This window comes from Diabrotica undecimpunctata, chromosome 3 (assembly GCF_040954645.1).
Source record: "Diabrotica undecimpunctata isolate CICGRU chromosome 3, icDiaUnde3, whole genome shotgun sequence".
In the NCBI taxonomy this organism is placed as follows: domain Eukaryota; kingdom Metazoa; phylum Arthropoda; class Insecta; order Coleoptera; family Chrysomelidae; genus Diabrotica; species Diabrotica undecimpunctata.
Genome location: NC_092805.1, coordinates 22,614,945 through 22,633,098, shown reverse-complemented (window position 1 = coordinate 22,633,098; position 18,154 = coordinate 22,614,945). Strand labels below are relative to the sequence as shown.

Here is an 18,154-nt window from a genome sequence, read left to right as displayed (position 1 = left end):
CAATACGAATTTTGACAACATGGAACCGACCTCAACTCATTTGAATGCAGTAGCAAAAAATTAGAATAAAAAAACATATTTAACGATTGTATAGTTGTATTTATTGTGTATTTAGGAAGAGAACTATGTTTTGAACATTTTATACGTATGAAAAATGTTTGCTGAGTTGGAGTAAATTAAAAAATATATATTGAAGAACACTAACAATTTTTAGGCCCAAATAATACTGTAATTATTGCAAGATCAAGTAGTGAAGATACACTGGGGTACAAAATTAACCGGATACTCGGACTTTTTTGTTTTTTGTTGGTGTTTAGATCAAAACTTGCTTAATTTGTTTGAATTGTATTTTATGCCTTATTAGTGATAACGTTTTTTCTAATTTGAACCTGTTTAGATGTTTTGTGCAATCAACAACACTTTTATAGATACGTTTTTTTATTGATGTGAAATAGTGGTTTAGTATTAATTTAACTTTATTGTGGTACTGTACCTAATTATAAGTTCGGCTGTAGGTTTTTGTATTGTCTCTTGTTTAAAACTTGCATTAAAAAAATTATGACACCAGAAGAAGTAGCACAAGCTGTTGCTTTACAGGATGATAGACGGAGCATTCGTTACATCACAAATGCTTTAGGAATTTCTCGAAGTACAGTGTTTGATGCAATACAAAGATTTCGGGAAATAGGACAATACACCAGGAGGGCAGGTCAAGGTAGACGAAGAACCACAAGTCAAGTTGAAGATCAGCACTAGTACTTGTTCAACGATTAAACGATGTCCATAGAAACACAGTTTCAGTTTAAACCGTTCGAAGACGCTTAAATGAATATGGATTAAGGTCCAGAATACCTGTCACGGGACCTTTATTAACAGCAGATCATCGGAGGCAACGTTTACACCTCGCTCGCGAACATCTTAATTGGGGTCTTGACGATTGGAGTGCTGTGCTTTTCACAGATGAATCAAGATTTAACAGATACTCATCAGATGGGCGGTCTAGGATATAGAAAAGAGCTGGTGAACGTTATCAGCAATGTTGTTTTACTCCGAGAGTTCAATTTGGTGGAGTTGGTAGAATGGTGTGGGCAGGCATTTTCCTAGAGGCTTATACAGTACTTGTTACAACTCAAGTGGGCAATTTGAACGCTCAACGGTATATTCAGCAATGTTTGGAAGAACATGTAGTGTCATTTGACCCATTTGTTGGAGAAAACTTTCTGATGCAAGATAATGCTCGTACTCACATCGTAAGAATAACACGGGATTATTTGGATGAAGTTAAGATTCGTTTATTACCATGGCCCCCAAGGAGTGCAGACCTAAATCCAACAGACTATGCATGGGATATTCTCTAACGACGTATTCGACGTAAACATGGTGGGTTTAAAACCATGAATGATTTAGAGCAAGCAGTTCGTGACGAATGGGAGCAAATCTCTCAAATGAGAGCCGTAATTAGGGCTCATGGAGGTAGTACACTCTACTAAATATCGTTTTCCATAAAAAATATTTATATTTAAAAAAAAAAAAATTTTTGTTTTTTTGCAGATTTCAATGTCCGGTTAATTTTGCACCCCAGTGTATTAAAAAAACAACAAAAAACATTTATCGAACATTTAACACGCTAAAGAAATGTTATTACATGTTTATTGAGATATATAAGAAAATTGAACGATCTAAAGTTGTTAAAACTGGCAATATTTGTGTGTGTGCTGTTGGTTTCCTTTGACTGCGGACAACTGGCAATATTTAGAAAAACAAAAGCTTTGTTCTTATTTTATTTGTAGCGACGCGGAAAATCTTTATAGCATTTGTTTGAAACCATATACTTAGACTCTTTAACTAGGATATTTTTCTTCTTCCAGGTATTTTCCCTGAATTATTAGTTTTAACACTTAATATGTGTTGTCCTGGCTCATTAATTGGCCTATAATATATAATTGGTTCTTCGTTAGATGGTTCGTAATGTCAAAAAAATGGTTTCAGCTATAATTGGTTTCAAATGAGTGTAGAGTAATAAATCATGAAGTGTCATAAAATTTGCCTGAATTTCGGTGTCGTCATGGGCGTAGGCAAATGGACGGATGTCAACTTCGTCGTCAAAAATTGATGTACCTCAAAATATCATATTTTGGATATTTTGTGATAACCAATTTTATTTAATATTTCGATTAACTTATTCTTCAAACTCGTATTCCATTATATGGTCATTAAAGCTAATTACATTTTTATTTATAAAAACAAATTCACTTCCTTACTGAACGAATAAAAGCATTAGAAGAAACTGATAAGGGTATGACGCACCTCCTAATATTACTAAGAACTAAAATAAATCAACATGAAGACTAATAACGCGTAATGAGGTTTTACTTACACTTTCATTATAATCCCTCTTTTATTTTATTATTATCATTCGACATTCGAGTTAGTAATTGTTACTACACCAATTAAACGTACAGTAATATTGTGATATAGAAATAGTGAAAAAGTTATAAAATGGCGACATTTACTCCAAAGAAAAGAGGTGTAAAAAATTCTCCGCTATCTGTTAGTGAAAAAGTTATAATTTTAAATGTATATGATTGCATAAAACACGATCACCCTAGTTTGTCTGTGCAAGAAAGTGTTGAGCGATGTGCCCGAATGACTGGAATTGGACAGTCCACGATTTTTAAATTATTGCGAGAAAGAAAGATATCAGGCCAGTTAAGTCCATGCAAGAGAAAATCAGGAAGACCAATAAAAATCTTAGGTGAAGACACCAAACGTGACATTCGAAGAAAAGTTCATTCGTTTTATTTTAAAAAGGAAATACCCACCCTTGACAAAATACTAATGGAGATAAGCCAAGATAACGATATTCCTTTGATATCCAGAAAACTTTTATGGAAAACTTTAAAAAGTATGAATTTTTCCTGGGAAAAGCACAATCGAAAGGCACTATTACTGGAAAGTGATGAAATCATTTGCTGGAGAAGCAAATATTTGAGAACTATAAAACAGTACCGCAGAGAGCACAAGAAAATTTTTTATCTTGATGAGACGTGGATAAACGAAGGTTATATAGTCCAAAAAATGTGGCAAGATAAAAATGTAACAAGTGCTCGCCAAGCTTTCATAGAAGGCCTTTCGACGGGTATTAAAGTGCCTTCGGGAAAAGGGAAGAGGCTTATAATTGCTCACATTGGAAGCGAAGAAGGATTTTTAAAAGAAGGTTTGTTAAGCTTTGAGTCGTGTCGGACGGGAGATTATCATGAGGACATGAATTCGGATGTCTTCGAAGACTACTTCGGGGAAATGTTAAAATTTCTTCCAGCTGATTCGGTCGTGGTTATGGATAATGCAAGCTACCATTCAAGGCACATAGAGAAGGTACCAACTTCAGCTTGGAGAAAGCAAGAAATTATTAACTGGCTGTCAAATAAAGGTATTCAGTTTGAGACGAATTCAATAATGAAGGAACTACTAGCCGTAGTAAAACAACATAAATCTCGCTTCATAAAATATGCCGTAGAAGATGTAGCAGAAAAGTATAAAGTAACTGTGCTACGCCTACCGCCATATCATTGCGAATTAAATCCCATAGAACTTATATGGGCACAAGTTAAAAGATATGTTGCAAGGCACAATACCACATTTAAAATGAAAGATGTCAAGGTATTATTTGATCAAGCCATTATGGAAATCACATCAGAAAACTGGCAAAAAGCAATCCAGCATGTTTTAAAAGAGGAAGATAAAATGTGGGAACTGGACAACTTGGTCGATCAGGTGGTTGACCCTATAATTATAACACCAGGGGATGATGACAGTTCTTCGGATGAAGACTATAGTGATGTAGAATTGTAATAACGTATCCAGTAAAGTTTTTGTAGTTTTTGTGAATAAATTGATTTAAACTCCCCACAAGTGTTTCAATATGTAAAGTTCATTCGTGTGTGTTTGTGAGTATTTCCCGATTTCGGTTCGTATATATTTTATTGTTACATTTTATATTTTTTTAATAACACTGTTCTGCTGTATTACATTTTTATTTCCTTTAATATGATTTTTAAGAATGCATATTCTTTTGTCAATTAACCCACTAGCGCGCCTCTGGCTCAGTGTTTATCTGTCGATAACAATGGACTAATCCCTTAAAACAGGGTGATACCTACCTGCTCTTTATGAAACGACAGAATTTTGCAATGCGGACGGAATTTATTGACGGATTACCCTGTAGCGCTTTTGAATACTTCATGAGATTTTATTACTCTACACTCATTAGAAATAGATTATAGCAATTATCGCTGTATCTAAATATACTATAGTCTCTCTTCTTTCAATGATTTCTTTATTAATATTATACCTAATCTGTCATCCGAGACAATTAGGCTTTGGAGACTTTCATAACTATTACATAAGATCACCGTATCATCCTGACAATATTCAATTTTCCTCGTTTTACATACTCCATCTATATCATCTATGGTTTCATTAAATATATTTTCTGGGTACAGATTTAACAAATTTATAAATAATATAATCCCTCTCTATTTTGATACTGTTTCAATGTAGTGTTTTGCACTAATATTTTTCGGTAATACTACAAACGTTGATTTAAACCAAGTTTGCGGTGTCGTATCTGTCTCATAAACACAATTGAATATTCTTGTTAACCATTTAATTACCACATATGATAATCAAATGAACAGCACTTAATTCAATTGTAGTTAAGTTAAGAAATAAAAATATTGCTACTATCTTAGCTAGAGTTAGAGCTTAGAGATAATTTTAAATATCGAATGGTTTTAAATATAAAACGCTTAATAAAGGGAAAGGTAAACAATCTTGACATCTGAATATGAATAATTTTCTATATTCCTGACAGGTTAAATCCCTGCTTAGAGTGAAAATGATCCCTGCCTTATAAAGGTCGTGGCATATTATCGTGCACGTTGCGTTTCCAGCACATATCGTTTAGTTTCCGAAAAATATAATTTAAATGGTTCTAAATATGAACAACGCACACTGTCCGGAACATAGCGTTTCAGACACTTAACGTTTCCGTTCAGTATATTTGAAAACAATAGTTTACTGATGCCAACGGCTACGTAACGAGCCGTAACTGGTTGGTAAGGATAAGGTGAATTAGATGTCAGTCGTTTTCCTCTTGTTTATTTAGGTATTTGTTTGATTTTTATACAAAGTATTTAAAAAAAAGAAATTTTGAGGCTATTTTGTCATTTATGCATGTATTTTTATTGCTTTGTGACAATTAATCACGGAAGTGATAAACAATTAGAACTTTTGTACGGAAGTAAACCTCTTCTTTTTAAAAATACTTTTTAGTTTGATATGTATGGCTTCGTTAAATGTAGTATTTTGTTTTTAACTGAAGGTGAAATTAAATTTAAAACATATTTAAACTGAATCCTATTCATTCTAAAATATCTATAATATTTTTCATCGTCATCAATTAATTCTCTGTATTAAGTCCAGTATTCACATTCCTTCTTCCTTTCTCTTAGCATTGGATGTACTTCAAACCTTCTTTTTAACACAGTTTTTCATTCTTCATCGTTAAGTAGAAGAGCAATTGCACATAATTTTTGTCGAGAAAGGCGAGATCATATCTTCACCGAACCAAACTGAAACGTTCTATGTATGAAAATGTGAACGCGCAGCCCAATTGCTGGAGTGGAAACGCTACGTGCCCGAAACGCTACGTGCACGATAATATGCCGCGACCTTTAATCCGACGAATTTATGGATAAACGGCAAAGGCACAGAAAAAGAAACAAAATAAAACTTTTGATAAAACCGTTGACTTTTATTACAAACATTGTCCCTTTGAGTCATACTACAATTATTTCTTTTGTAAAAATTGAACAATACCGCAGAGATAAACTGCAGAATTTGTACAGCCAAGTGCTATTTTGGGTTTAATATCCTTCTTAAATCCTCAATTAGATCGAGAAATACAAAGGTATAACTCTACAAAACAATAAATCGCCCAGACCTAACATGTGGTTCAGAGACCTGAACTCTAACAAAAAGTAATGAAAACATTACTGTGGAGAAGACGATAAAATTTCGAACTTTATAGAATATACCAAGAACCAGATATCATAAAATATATTAAGATAGGACGTTTGAGGTGGATAGGGCATGTAATACGGATGAAACAAATTGACGCAGCTAGAAAAACGCTCCTTGATAGACCTATTGGTCAGAGAAAAAGAGGAAGACCCAGAACAAGGTTCCTTGATAACATCGATAAAGACATGAGAAATATGGGAATACGTGCTTGGCGGAGAAAGGCGATGGATAGGGACGACTGGAGAGAAATTCTTGAGGAGGCTAAGACCCACGTAGAGTTGTAAAGAGAGAATGATGATGAATATTGATAATTTAATGATTGATGATGATGATGAAGCAAGCATAAATGTCGACTTTTAGATCTCCACCCCTCTGAAAAAGAAACTGTACAGAAAAGCGGCTTCTATATTACCCATTGGAATACCTTTAACTTCCACATCATCAACATGGAAGTTATTCACCAAATGAGCAGAAAATGTGAGCTCATTGAAATCATAAAAAAGCAAAAAAACTGCATATCGCGGGCATGTAATGAGAAACAACAGACATTCAGGGCAAACGTGGACAAGGACGAAGACTGGCTTAAAAATATACCAAATTGGGATCGAAAGATTTGATGAGAAACACCCAAAAGAAGAATTTGCAAAAACTGTTGCCAATTAAGAAGGTACCCAAGAAGAAGGTATGAATTAAGAAGAAGGTACCTAAGAAGAAGGTATGTCTTTAAATCCAAATTGCGTTTCAGTTCTATTCTCATTGTGTTTTCAAATTTTTTATCTCTTCAGAAGTCTATTATCTTAATTAAGTAGTAATAATTTAAACAACTGACATATCAGACTAATACTACAATACTCAATGTACTGTTTTGCACTAATCTTTTTCGGTAATACTATAAACGTTAATTTAAACCAAGTTTGCGGTGTCGTATCTGTCTCATAAACACAATTGAATATTCTTGTTAACTATTTAATGCCTGCATATGATAATCGAATGAACAGCACTTAATTCAATTGTAGTCAAGTTAAGAAATAAAAATATTGTTACTATCTTTGAGATAATTTTAAATATCGTGTTGTGTCCGTACACACTTTGTATATATTTTGGGTGATGTCTTCAGGATTGAAATGAAATAATGAATGTACTTGTAACTTGTAAATTACATCGTATATTTCTGATATGAATAATGCAGTACAATGAATGTAGGTTAACTCCCCACCGCAGAACAATGACAGCATATCATGTCCTTTTATGACAGTTGGTGTGTTCCGTAGGTGTAGGTCGGAACATTAGTTTGTAATATTATAGAAGATATAACACTCTTCTCCCCCTAAAATGTAATACTATGATACCATTATAAATCTGACCTTTTTGGTGCTACTATAGTTCTTTTGGAACGGCGCAAAGGAACATCTGAGCAAGTCGAGGAAATGATACTTGAATCACCTTGACTAGGTGAAGATAATCTATTGGCATCCATTCGTTCTGATTGTACCTCAGGTATATTGGTATTATCACCATTTGGAGTTGACTCACAAGCAGCTGTTTGTTTCTCGATATATTCATTTATAACTGTGGGCACATAAGGCATAACATTATTTTCAGACTGTAATGGTGTATTTTCCCCTATAGCTCTTAACTGGTCAATGTGTCGTTTCCAATACTGGCCACCATCTAATTTGATTATATAGTGCAGCTTTCCCAGTTTTTCTACTACCCGTCCAAATCTCCATTTGTTTGTATGTATGTAATCTCTAGCTTCCACTCTTTCCCCCTCATTTAAAACCCTGTAACTATCATCTTGAGCTTTGTCACAAACAACTTTTGGTTTAAAAGTATCTAACCTTGACCGTATCACTCTACCAAACATAAGGGTTGAAGGACTTAAACCTGTAGTAGTATTAGGTGTAATTCTATATTGAAATAGAAACTTATTTAACTTTAGCTCTTTATCACCTGTACTAAAATTCAGGTTACGCAGAGATTGCTTGACAGTTTGTACATATCTCTCTGCTAAACCGTTTGTAGCAGGATGATATGGTGCACTTAATTGATGTAAAACACCATTTTCATTCAAAAATCTTTTGAATTCATATGAAACAAAAGTTTGGGCGTTATCTGATACTAAGTAAAATGGAATCCCGAAAGTTGTGAAGATCGTCCTTAGCACATTTATTGCAGTTTTACTAGTCATATCATTTACTATATGTACTTCAGGCCACCTAGTATATGCATCCACAAGTATTAAAAAATATTTATTCACAAAAGGTCCTGCAAAATCTATATGGACACGTTCAAATGGTGCTGTAGGTGTCTGCCATGGGTGGACTGGTGCTTTACTAGGGTTATTTTTGTGTTCATTGCAAACAGAACAGTTTTTGCACAATATTTCAATGTCTTTAGTAATACCTGGCCACCAACAGTGGCTTCGTGCAAGAGATTTCATCTTCACTACCCCAAAATGAGCAGTATGTAGTTCCTGTAATATTCTTTTTCGAAGGCTCCCTGGTATTATAACACAGTCGTTCCGTAAGATGCAACCACTCTGTACGGTAAATTCTATTTGGGGTATATAAAATCGTTGTGAAGGTTCAATCTTTATGCCTCGTTTTAGTCCTTGTAGTAAGTTACGTAAATGTTTATCAGTTTGTGTTGCTTTTGCCATTTCTTCTACTGTAACGGGTAGGGTTTCAATTTGCATAATTTCGAATTTATCCGCAACATCATAAATTACATTTGAAATATTGGCTGCTGGTAGTCTAGATAAAGAATCTGCATTTAAATGTGCTTTAGTATTTTATCTTGTATTGAAAACTTTGCAAAAATAATGCATAATGTTGCATTCTTGTAGTTGTAAGTGTAGGCAAACTTTTTGAAGGTGACAAGATTTGTATTAGTGGTTGATTATCAACCAGTAATGTAAAAGGTCTGCCAAATAGATAATAGTAGAATTTTTTTACTCCATAAATTATACCATAAGCCTCTTTGTCAATTTGCGCATATTTTTGTTGTACCTCACTCAGCATATGGGACGCAAATTGAATAGGGCGCTCGGTTCCATCAGGGTAGATGTGGGAAAGTACTGCCCCCACAGCATATGGACTAGCATCTGTAGCTAATACTAGAGGTAAAGTTGGGTCAAAATGAGCAAGAACCCTTTCTGAGAGAATCTCTTCTTTTGCCCTCTCAAATGCTTTTTGGCAGTCCCTACTCCACCTAAATGTTACACCATCTTTAAGGAGATTATATATTGGATGTAATATGTGACTTATATTTCTTAAAAACCGTCCATAATAGTTTAACAGAGCAACAAAAGCTCTAACTTCCTTTTTATTTGTAGGTGCTCTTGCATTTGCTATTGCATCCACTTTCTCTTTCGTTTTATGTATACCGGTTTTATCGATCTCATAGCCACAGTACTCGATTGAATTAGTTAAAAATTGACATTTTTCAAAATTTACCCGTACATTATGTTCGTGTAGTCTGCTCAGGACTAGTTCCAACCTCTGAAGGTGTGTAATGTCATCTGGTCCCATATAATGTAATAAGTAAGCTGATTGCTTACCCTGTGGGATGCCGAATACTTTAAACGCACTTTACAACCTCATCAGCCATCTATCGAATTTCTTTGATACGTCGTACGATTCTATGGAAAATACGGTCTGTACTGTATGATGGACCGTCTCAGCTAGTCCGCCTTGGTTTGGGGTAATCGGCATGTCTACAGTATTTGGCATTTTCCAGGTTGTTTTGCACAATTTTTAAAAAATATAAACGTAATTCGCTCCGTCCTCGTCGCCAACTGTTGTGTCCGTACACACTTTGTATATATTTTGGGTGATGTCTTCAGGATTGAAATGAAATAATGAATGTACTTGTAACTTGTAAATTACATCGTATATTTCTGATATGAATAATGCAGTACAATGAATGTAGGTTAACTCCCCACCGCAGAACAATGACAGCATATCATGTCCTTTTATGACAGTTGGTGTGTTCCGTAGGTGTAGGTCGGAACAGCAGTTTGTAATATTATAGAAGATATAACATATCGAATGGTTTTAAATATAAAACGATTAAATAAAGGGAAAGGTAAAGAATAATAATGACATCTGAATAATGAATAAGTTTCTATATCCCTGAAAGTTTAAATCCCTGCTTAGAGTGAAAATATACTAGTTCACAGACCTGGAACAAAAGCCTCATAAATCGGACGGATTTATGGATAAACCAAAATAAAACTTTTGATAAAACCTTTGACTTTTATTACAAACATTGTCCCTTCGAGTCAGACTACAATTATTTCTTTCGTAAAAATTGAGCAATGCCGCAGAGACAAACCGCAGAATTTGCACGGCCAACAAGCGCTCTTTTGGATTTAATATCCTTCTTAAATTCTCAATTAGATCGAGAAATAAGAAGGTATAACTCTACAAAACAATAATACGCCCAGTCCTAACATGTGGTTCAGAGACATAGACTAACAAAAAGTAATGCAAACATGTTAGAATGTTTCGAAAGAAAAGTACCAAGGAGAATCTATGGAGCAATGAATGACAATGGAGTATGGAGAAGACTATACAACTTCAGACTTTATAGAATATACCAAGAACCAGATATCATGAAATACATTAAGATGGGGCTTCTGAGGTGAGTGGATGGAACAAACTGACCCAGCACATGACCAAAATAAGCAAATTATCGTCTTGATTTATTTGCGTTAAGAACTCGATGCATCATTAATATACGTAAAAACTATACTGCAATATCACCACATTTAGCACACTGTTATTTTTATTGCATGTTTCTGTAAGGGACATAAGGGTCTACGCCTCTCCTTAAGTAGAAAACAAACGGTTATTACTCAAGGTATAACCTTGCCGAAAATGAAAATAATTTGCAATAAAGTACTAGCAATTTAGGATGGTTTTGTTTTAAAAGTATCTTTTAATGATTAGTCTAGTTATCAGAGATTTGACCTCTAAAAATGATACGAATGAGCTGAATGTTGCTGAGAATGTCAATTTTGGGTCCCCAAAAAGATGCAAAAAAGTTTGCCACTCGTACCACCGGGTTTCCCCCTAAACCTTCCCTCTTATGGGGAAAACGGGAAACATTGATTTACCAACAATCTGTACGCCGTAAAAAAATGTTTCAAAGAAGAAATGTAGCTGAGATCATTTTGAACAAAAACGTTTATTAGCACTTTTTGTGTAGAATGAATTGTTCTCTAAGAAACAATGCTTGAAGCGACCGTCGATTTTGTTTATCAACTAGATAGTAAAAATTCGATATCTTTTAATCAGACTGTATCGACAAAAATCAAAATGCGTTTTAAAGGTGAAGAGTGAAGCTTTGCATTCTGCCACAAATGAGATCAGTTTCTATAAAGCTGTTAAATAAATAAATGTTGCGCGATTTTTTCCATATTTTACAACTCTCATGAAATCAATAAAATGTATCTCTTCCATTGACCGGTCCCTATAGAACTACTATTTTTAGAGCCTAATCTTCAAAACCTATAAGGGGAAATTTCGATTTCGAGTTTTGGCAACAAATATGATACATTTGAAATATGCCTAAAAACGCTTAATTTAAACTTTTTTACATTACAAACCATCTCACCTCACGGGAAATGCTTCCACGAATACGGCATTAGGTGGAGTTTGTAGCTGAAATTGTGCAGTTTTGAAAAACATACTTGTACAATCAAAAAGAAAGAGTTTTAAACGGTTTAGAACGTTTGTGTGGGAAGTTTAAATTCAGCGTTTGTAGGCATATTTCAAATGCCTCATATTTGTCGGCAAAACTCGAAATCGAAATTTCATGGTATAGGTTTGGAAGATTGGGCTTTAACTATGGAAATTCCATAGTGACCGGTCAATGAAAGTGATAAATTTTATTAAGAATCGTACGAAATGGAAATAAATCGCGCAACATTTATTTATTTCACAGCTGTATACAGGGTATCAAGAGGCGAATAGAGATAGCGAGACAATCGTTTGTCAAAATGAAAAAGTTCCTATGCAGCCGGGACATAATATAAACTTAAGAACGAGAATGTTAAGGTGCTATGTTTTCTCCGTTCTGCTGTACGGCATGGAAGCCTGGACACTGAAGAAGATAAACATCAAAAACATTGAGGCATTCGAGATGTGGTGTTACAGGAGAATGTGGAAAATACCATGGACAGAAAGAGTAACAAATCAAGATGTTCTGCTGAAGATGGGGAAGGAATGCGAAGTCATAAAAACCATACAAACGAAAAAACTGGAATATCTAGGACACATAATGAGAGGAGAAAAGTACTCTCTGCTTAGACTCATAATCCAAGGAAAAATCTCGGGAAAAAAAATGTGGGACGTAGGAGGATTTCCTGGTTGCGAAATTTAAGGGAGTGGTATGGGTGCAGTTCAATACAGTTGTTCAGAGCTGCAGCCAACAAAGTAAAGATTGCTGCGATGGTAGCCAACCTCCGATAGGAGACGGTACTGCAAGAAGAAGAAGAATACCGGGTGTTTCGTTAAGGAATGTCCATATAGTAACTAGACAAACAGCACAAAATACGAAGATTCAACATAAAACCCTTAAATAAAATAGTCTTCCTTGCCGATATATAGAGTGTTTTATGACAAATATTCTAAAATGATTTTAGCCCATTCTTTTAACGCCTTCCAATATTTTTTGTTCAAACTTGACAAACAGTATACACATGTTGGGATACATTAACTAGTCTTAAAAGATAGTTTTCCGCTATTACCAGAGGCGTGCTGTAGGGATAGATACTTCCTTTTTCCCCCTCACAATCTACGCCACTGTCGTAATACTTTTTATGTAAATATTATCCTGTTGTCTGAATGCGATAGTGTAAGTAGTTTTCAAGTTACTTGCATTTAAAGATAATGTTTAAAATACATAATCTTATTTTATTGATATTATTCTGAAGCTATTTTCTTATGGCATCTTAAAGTAAGTACTATTTTAATGGGAATAAGCCACAATTGAAGTTTAAAATAAGTTTATCCACTTCGGAAATCGTTCTCAAAATACAAACATTAATAAATTAACTCTAAGACTAAAGACACTCATGTAAAATAAGCAAACAAAGATTATGTATTTTAAACATTACCTTTAAACGCAAATAACTTGAACACCAAGTACTTACTCTATCGCATTGAGACAAAAGGATGTTGTTTACGTAAAAAGTAACGAAGAATCAAAAAAACATGCTGAAATGATTATTACGACAGTGGCGTAGATTGTGAGGGGAACGGACATATCTATCCCTACAGCACGACTCTGATAACAGTGGAAAACTATCTTTCCCCACTAGTTAAAGTATCCTAACATGTATAAACTATTCGTCAAGTGTGAATAAATAATATTGGAAGGTGTTAAAACAATGGGCTAAAATCATTTTAGAATATTTTTAATAAACACTATGTATTTCGATCATGAGGAATACTTTATTTATGTGTTTTAGGTTAAATTTTCGTATTTTGCGCTAAGGTTTCTCCAGTTACTATATGGACAATTCATAATGAAACACCCTGTATAAACTAACTTTATTTGCGGTAAAATGAAAAAATTGTGTACGAAAGCTGTACTTCTCCTTTTAAACGCATTTTGATTTTTGTCGATAGGACACATTCGATATCTGATAAAAGATATCGAATTTTTACCGTCAAGTTTATACAAATTTTATTTAAAAAATGTATTTCACGCGCGTAACTGAAATTCAAAATCGCCGACCGCTTCAAGCGTTGTTTTTGAGAGAACGGTTCATTCTACAGAAAAATTTTTAAAAAAACATTTTTATTCAAAATTATCTCAGCTACATTACCTGTTTAAAACATTTTTTTCTATATCTTACGATATTTTCCCCCCTCTGCGAAGGGGAGCTTTACGGGAAAGTCCGTGGGTAGGAGTAGCAAACATTTTTGCGTCTTTTTGGGGTCTCAAATTTGACATTCTCAGAAAAATTCAGCTTGTTTGTATGATTTTTAGATGTCCGGTGGCATTTTCTTCTCTGACAACTTTAGTAAATGTAATTGCGAAACAGTGAAAATATATAGAAAAAAAATAAAGAAGGTTTAATCGAATTTGATTAAAAAAATCATTATTAATAAAAAATTTAAAAAAACAATAAATGAAATGAGATGAATAAAATTAGCTTTGCGGAATTAATAAAGTATTCATTAAATCCGTCCATAAACCTAATGAGTCAAAAGAAAACCGTAAGTTATAACTTCTTGGACTGCTTAAGAAGGACGTGTACGAACTCATCACTATATAGCCCCTCATAAAATTATTAGACCCTCGGAGATATAGTAAACTGATCACCGGCATCCTTTGGAGATTGGTAAACTCATCACCGCAGATAGGTAAACTCATCACCGGGAATTATTTGCCTGGTTTCTAATGCGAAAGATTGCCTCTTACCTGTTATACTTCTCGTTTATGTGATAATTTAATAAATTTATAAATTATTTTAAGTAAGTTGCTTTAAAATTTAACTGAGATATTAATATGTCTCACGGTGTGGCCTATTAGACGTATCTGCCAATCTAAATGGTTTTGAGATCTAAAAATTTAGTTGCATAGGATGTCGATAGTGAACTTTAAAATGAAAATATTTGTCAATATGTGCTATTTTTGTTTATATCGGAAGTAGTCCCAACTTCGTTATTTGATTTTCATTGCATTTTTATATTTCTCATTGAATTCTCGAGATAATTTGTTAAGCATACATTCAGTCTAAGTCTTACCGTTTTGGCGTTATTGGACTATTTTGAAAATAATACACGATTTTGGACAGTTAGTAAATATAAAATATCTGAAAAATAGGAAAAGCTAAAAACTTGAGTGTGCTATTAGTGCATTGAAGTCGAAGGAAACCTAATTTTTTACACGTGCAAAGCTTTAAATTTTATGGCATCATTGGCGGAAATTTTTAAATTTGAAGTAATCAGCAATGCATTTATTATGACAGAATGTATCAAAATGCTTAAGTACAGCTTCCTGTACTTTATCTTTCAATGACTTGTACAAAGATCCCACAATTAGAGTGCTTTTAAAAGCAATATTTTTACATTTTTTGGTTAGTTTTCGCCATTAGGCCATTATTTGTAGGAGTCAGATGAGTTGTTCATTTCATTTCATAAACATCATGACAACTAACCTCAATTATTGTAAGATACAAAATAATTTTTATTCTGTAATTTGTACTAATTTTGTTTATTGTAGCACCCTGATGATGCAAATAGAGATTTGCGAATGCTTGGTAGTTTAAAAAGAGTACTTCTTTGTCTTATCTTCGGCTGCACACCCAAATATATAGTTGTGTTTGTAGTCTAACTGATCAGCGTTGACTACAAGCGTTTATCGCTTTTTCAGTATATGTATATAAGAGTCCAATTAAGTTGGTACCATATGGAAAAATTTTTTATTTTTAGTTTTATGAAAAAAAATTTATTCTCTAGTTCTGAATGATCTAGAATTTCAGTCATCAGAATCAGATATTAGTATGTATTCTTCAGTCAGTTACGCGGTTCGTTAAACAACATGAATTTTATTAAGACTTGAGAATACACTGATTTTTTTCTGTTTGATCAGGATTATTCGCGAAAACCAGTGCGAAACAACTAAACAAAAACGGTATAACATTTCTACTCACCAGTTGTATGACATTTAGCCTTACACCCTTTCGTCGCACAAAAGGCCAAAGGCCAAGGCCAAAGTCCACAAAAGGAAATTCGATTTTTTTAGAGTCTTTCGCAATCAATTGAAATTTGAAATTATTGATAACCATCATTTTTTGTCCGCGTTGGCTCAGGACGTAATAAATTAGCAGTTCACTATCCATGTTGAAGAAACAAGGACAAATAAAGAGAAATTTTTCTTTTCGCATGATTTTAGGTAGCTATCAATAGAATTTTGTGGAATTCCCAAATAAAAACCAATAAATTGCAGTTGCATTTAAGACATCTGGATTTGGATTATTCTGTAAAATTACCAAAAACTAGCAATTTGCTGGGATTTTATAGGCCAGTGATCAGTTTACCAATCTCTTAGGGTCTATTTTGAAAACCCAACTTTTATGGCGGTGATGAGTTTGTACTATGTCCGAGGGTATTTATGGTAATTGGTGATGAGTTTACGTGTACCCCTTAAGAATGTTGTGAAACACAAATTTTTTATGGTCGAGAAATTTGAAACTTTGGGAGGGTGTGAATCGCGTTAATTTGGCAATGATCATGAAAAACATTTTGGATTCTTAAGCGTGTTATAATTAATGGAACAGAAATTGGAAAATTTATGAATATATAGTTAAATTAAAAAAGGTAAAATATCTGGAACAATTTCAAACAAAGAGACATGCAGATAAACTAATATAAGTGATGAAAGCTATTATATATATATAGGTACCTACTGATTAGTATAAATTCCGTTAAAACCAATGAAAACGATTTAAACGAGAATAAAAAGTTATAAAATAATGCAGATATTTTATTTAAATACATATTATGATTATATGGGATATAATTCATTGTAATGAAAATTACATTTTATAATTTTTATTTGACGTTTCGATTTCCTCTTTGGACATCGTTTTCAAAAAAAAGATATTTTATATTTGATATTATACAAAAAAGATATTTTAGGTATATTAAATTTTTATATATTCAACATTAAATAACAAATTAAATCATAAACATAATATACAATTTGATGGACAAGAAATTAGAAAATTCTTAGCAAAACCTATTTAGGAATTATGATGGAATAAAGGATCAAAAAGATAATGAAAAAAATTATATAATGAGCAAATAATCAGAAGAAACGTAAGGTTTTTTATGAAAATAAGAGAATCAAAGGAAGGTAATAAATAACTGAATTTATCGTGAAGATAGTTGGATACGTGAGTGGCTAATATAAAAACACAAATCAATAAAAAACATTGTAGAACTGAATGTGTTTCCTTTGGAAATATAGTAAAAATACAGACAAAAATCCAATACAAATTATAGAGAGACAGATGCAATATAATACACATTGAGGCCTTAGAGGTTTTAATTGACAATGTATGAATACGTGTATAAAAATACAATGTGTGTATGAAAAGCAAAACCAAAACAAAACAAGAACAACCCTTAGAAAGGTAGAATTTGAAACGAATTTGCGTGAATTGAATATGATAAAAAAAAAGGAATGGAAGGAAGCCAAACATGAATAAAATCATGCAAAAGAATGAATATGTTAAAAAAAATACTTTTAACTCTTTTTTTTTAATCAAAGTAAAAATTCTTGCAATATGAAAGGTTTTTAGGCAAATGTTTTGATAAACTATAAAGTGTATCCCCTAATTAGTAGATGAAATCAAGTTATAATTTGATCTATATAGTGATAGGGGTTGATTTTGTCGTTGGTATAAAAAAAATAAGGTCTGTACGTAATTTAGATTTATTTATCATACGATCTATTAGAAATTACCCCAAAAAGACTTTTGTAACAAGTATTATAGTCGATAATAATGTTTGTTAGGTACTTTTAATATTATATTAGATACTTTTTATTCAAAACTAATTCTATTTATAGTAGTTAATAGAAAATTACAGAGTCCTTAACCATCCTGTGTATATAATCGTGTATACCTACCGATTAGTTGTATTCATTTTTGAGTTATAACGGATTTTAAAACGGTAACAACTGTTTAAATTAACATGTTTTTTCATTGTTAAGACTTTATCAAATTTGCGACCAAATTAGAAAACATATCTACACACTATTGACCTTTTTTTATCGACTTACCACATTCTTCAGCGTGTTCTTCAAAACACTCTCCATAAGGGCACTTCTGTTAGTAACTGTTATACCGGTTTTCACGCATTGTCTAAATATCGAAAATGCCATTTTAGCAACAATAATAAAGTTCCGTTTGATAAAGGGCCTAGCAGTCACTCGTTTACTGTTTACAGTTTACACGCCAACAGTTTACTATAATGTTGTCTGTTGTCTCTCTCTCTAGCGTCTATACACAGATTGGTAAATAGGCTGCTACCATCACCCTGCC

General features: G+C 33.2%; 1 protein-coding gene across 1 annotated transcript in view; it reads right to left on the bottom strand.

The window, feature by feature from the left end:
- Positions 1–18,154, bottom strand: part of CBP (sarcoplasmic calcium-binding protein) — a 68,979-nt gene extending 50,825 nt beyond the window's left edge. Inside the window, exon 1 of the mRNA XM_072525527.1 lies at positions 17,893–18,154. Coding sequence (XP_072381628.1) covers positions 17,893–17,994 — 102 coding nt within the window. The 5' untranslated portion in view covers positions 17,995–18,154. The remainder of the gene's footprint in view (positions 1–17,892) is intronic.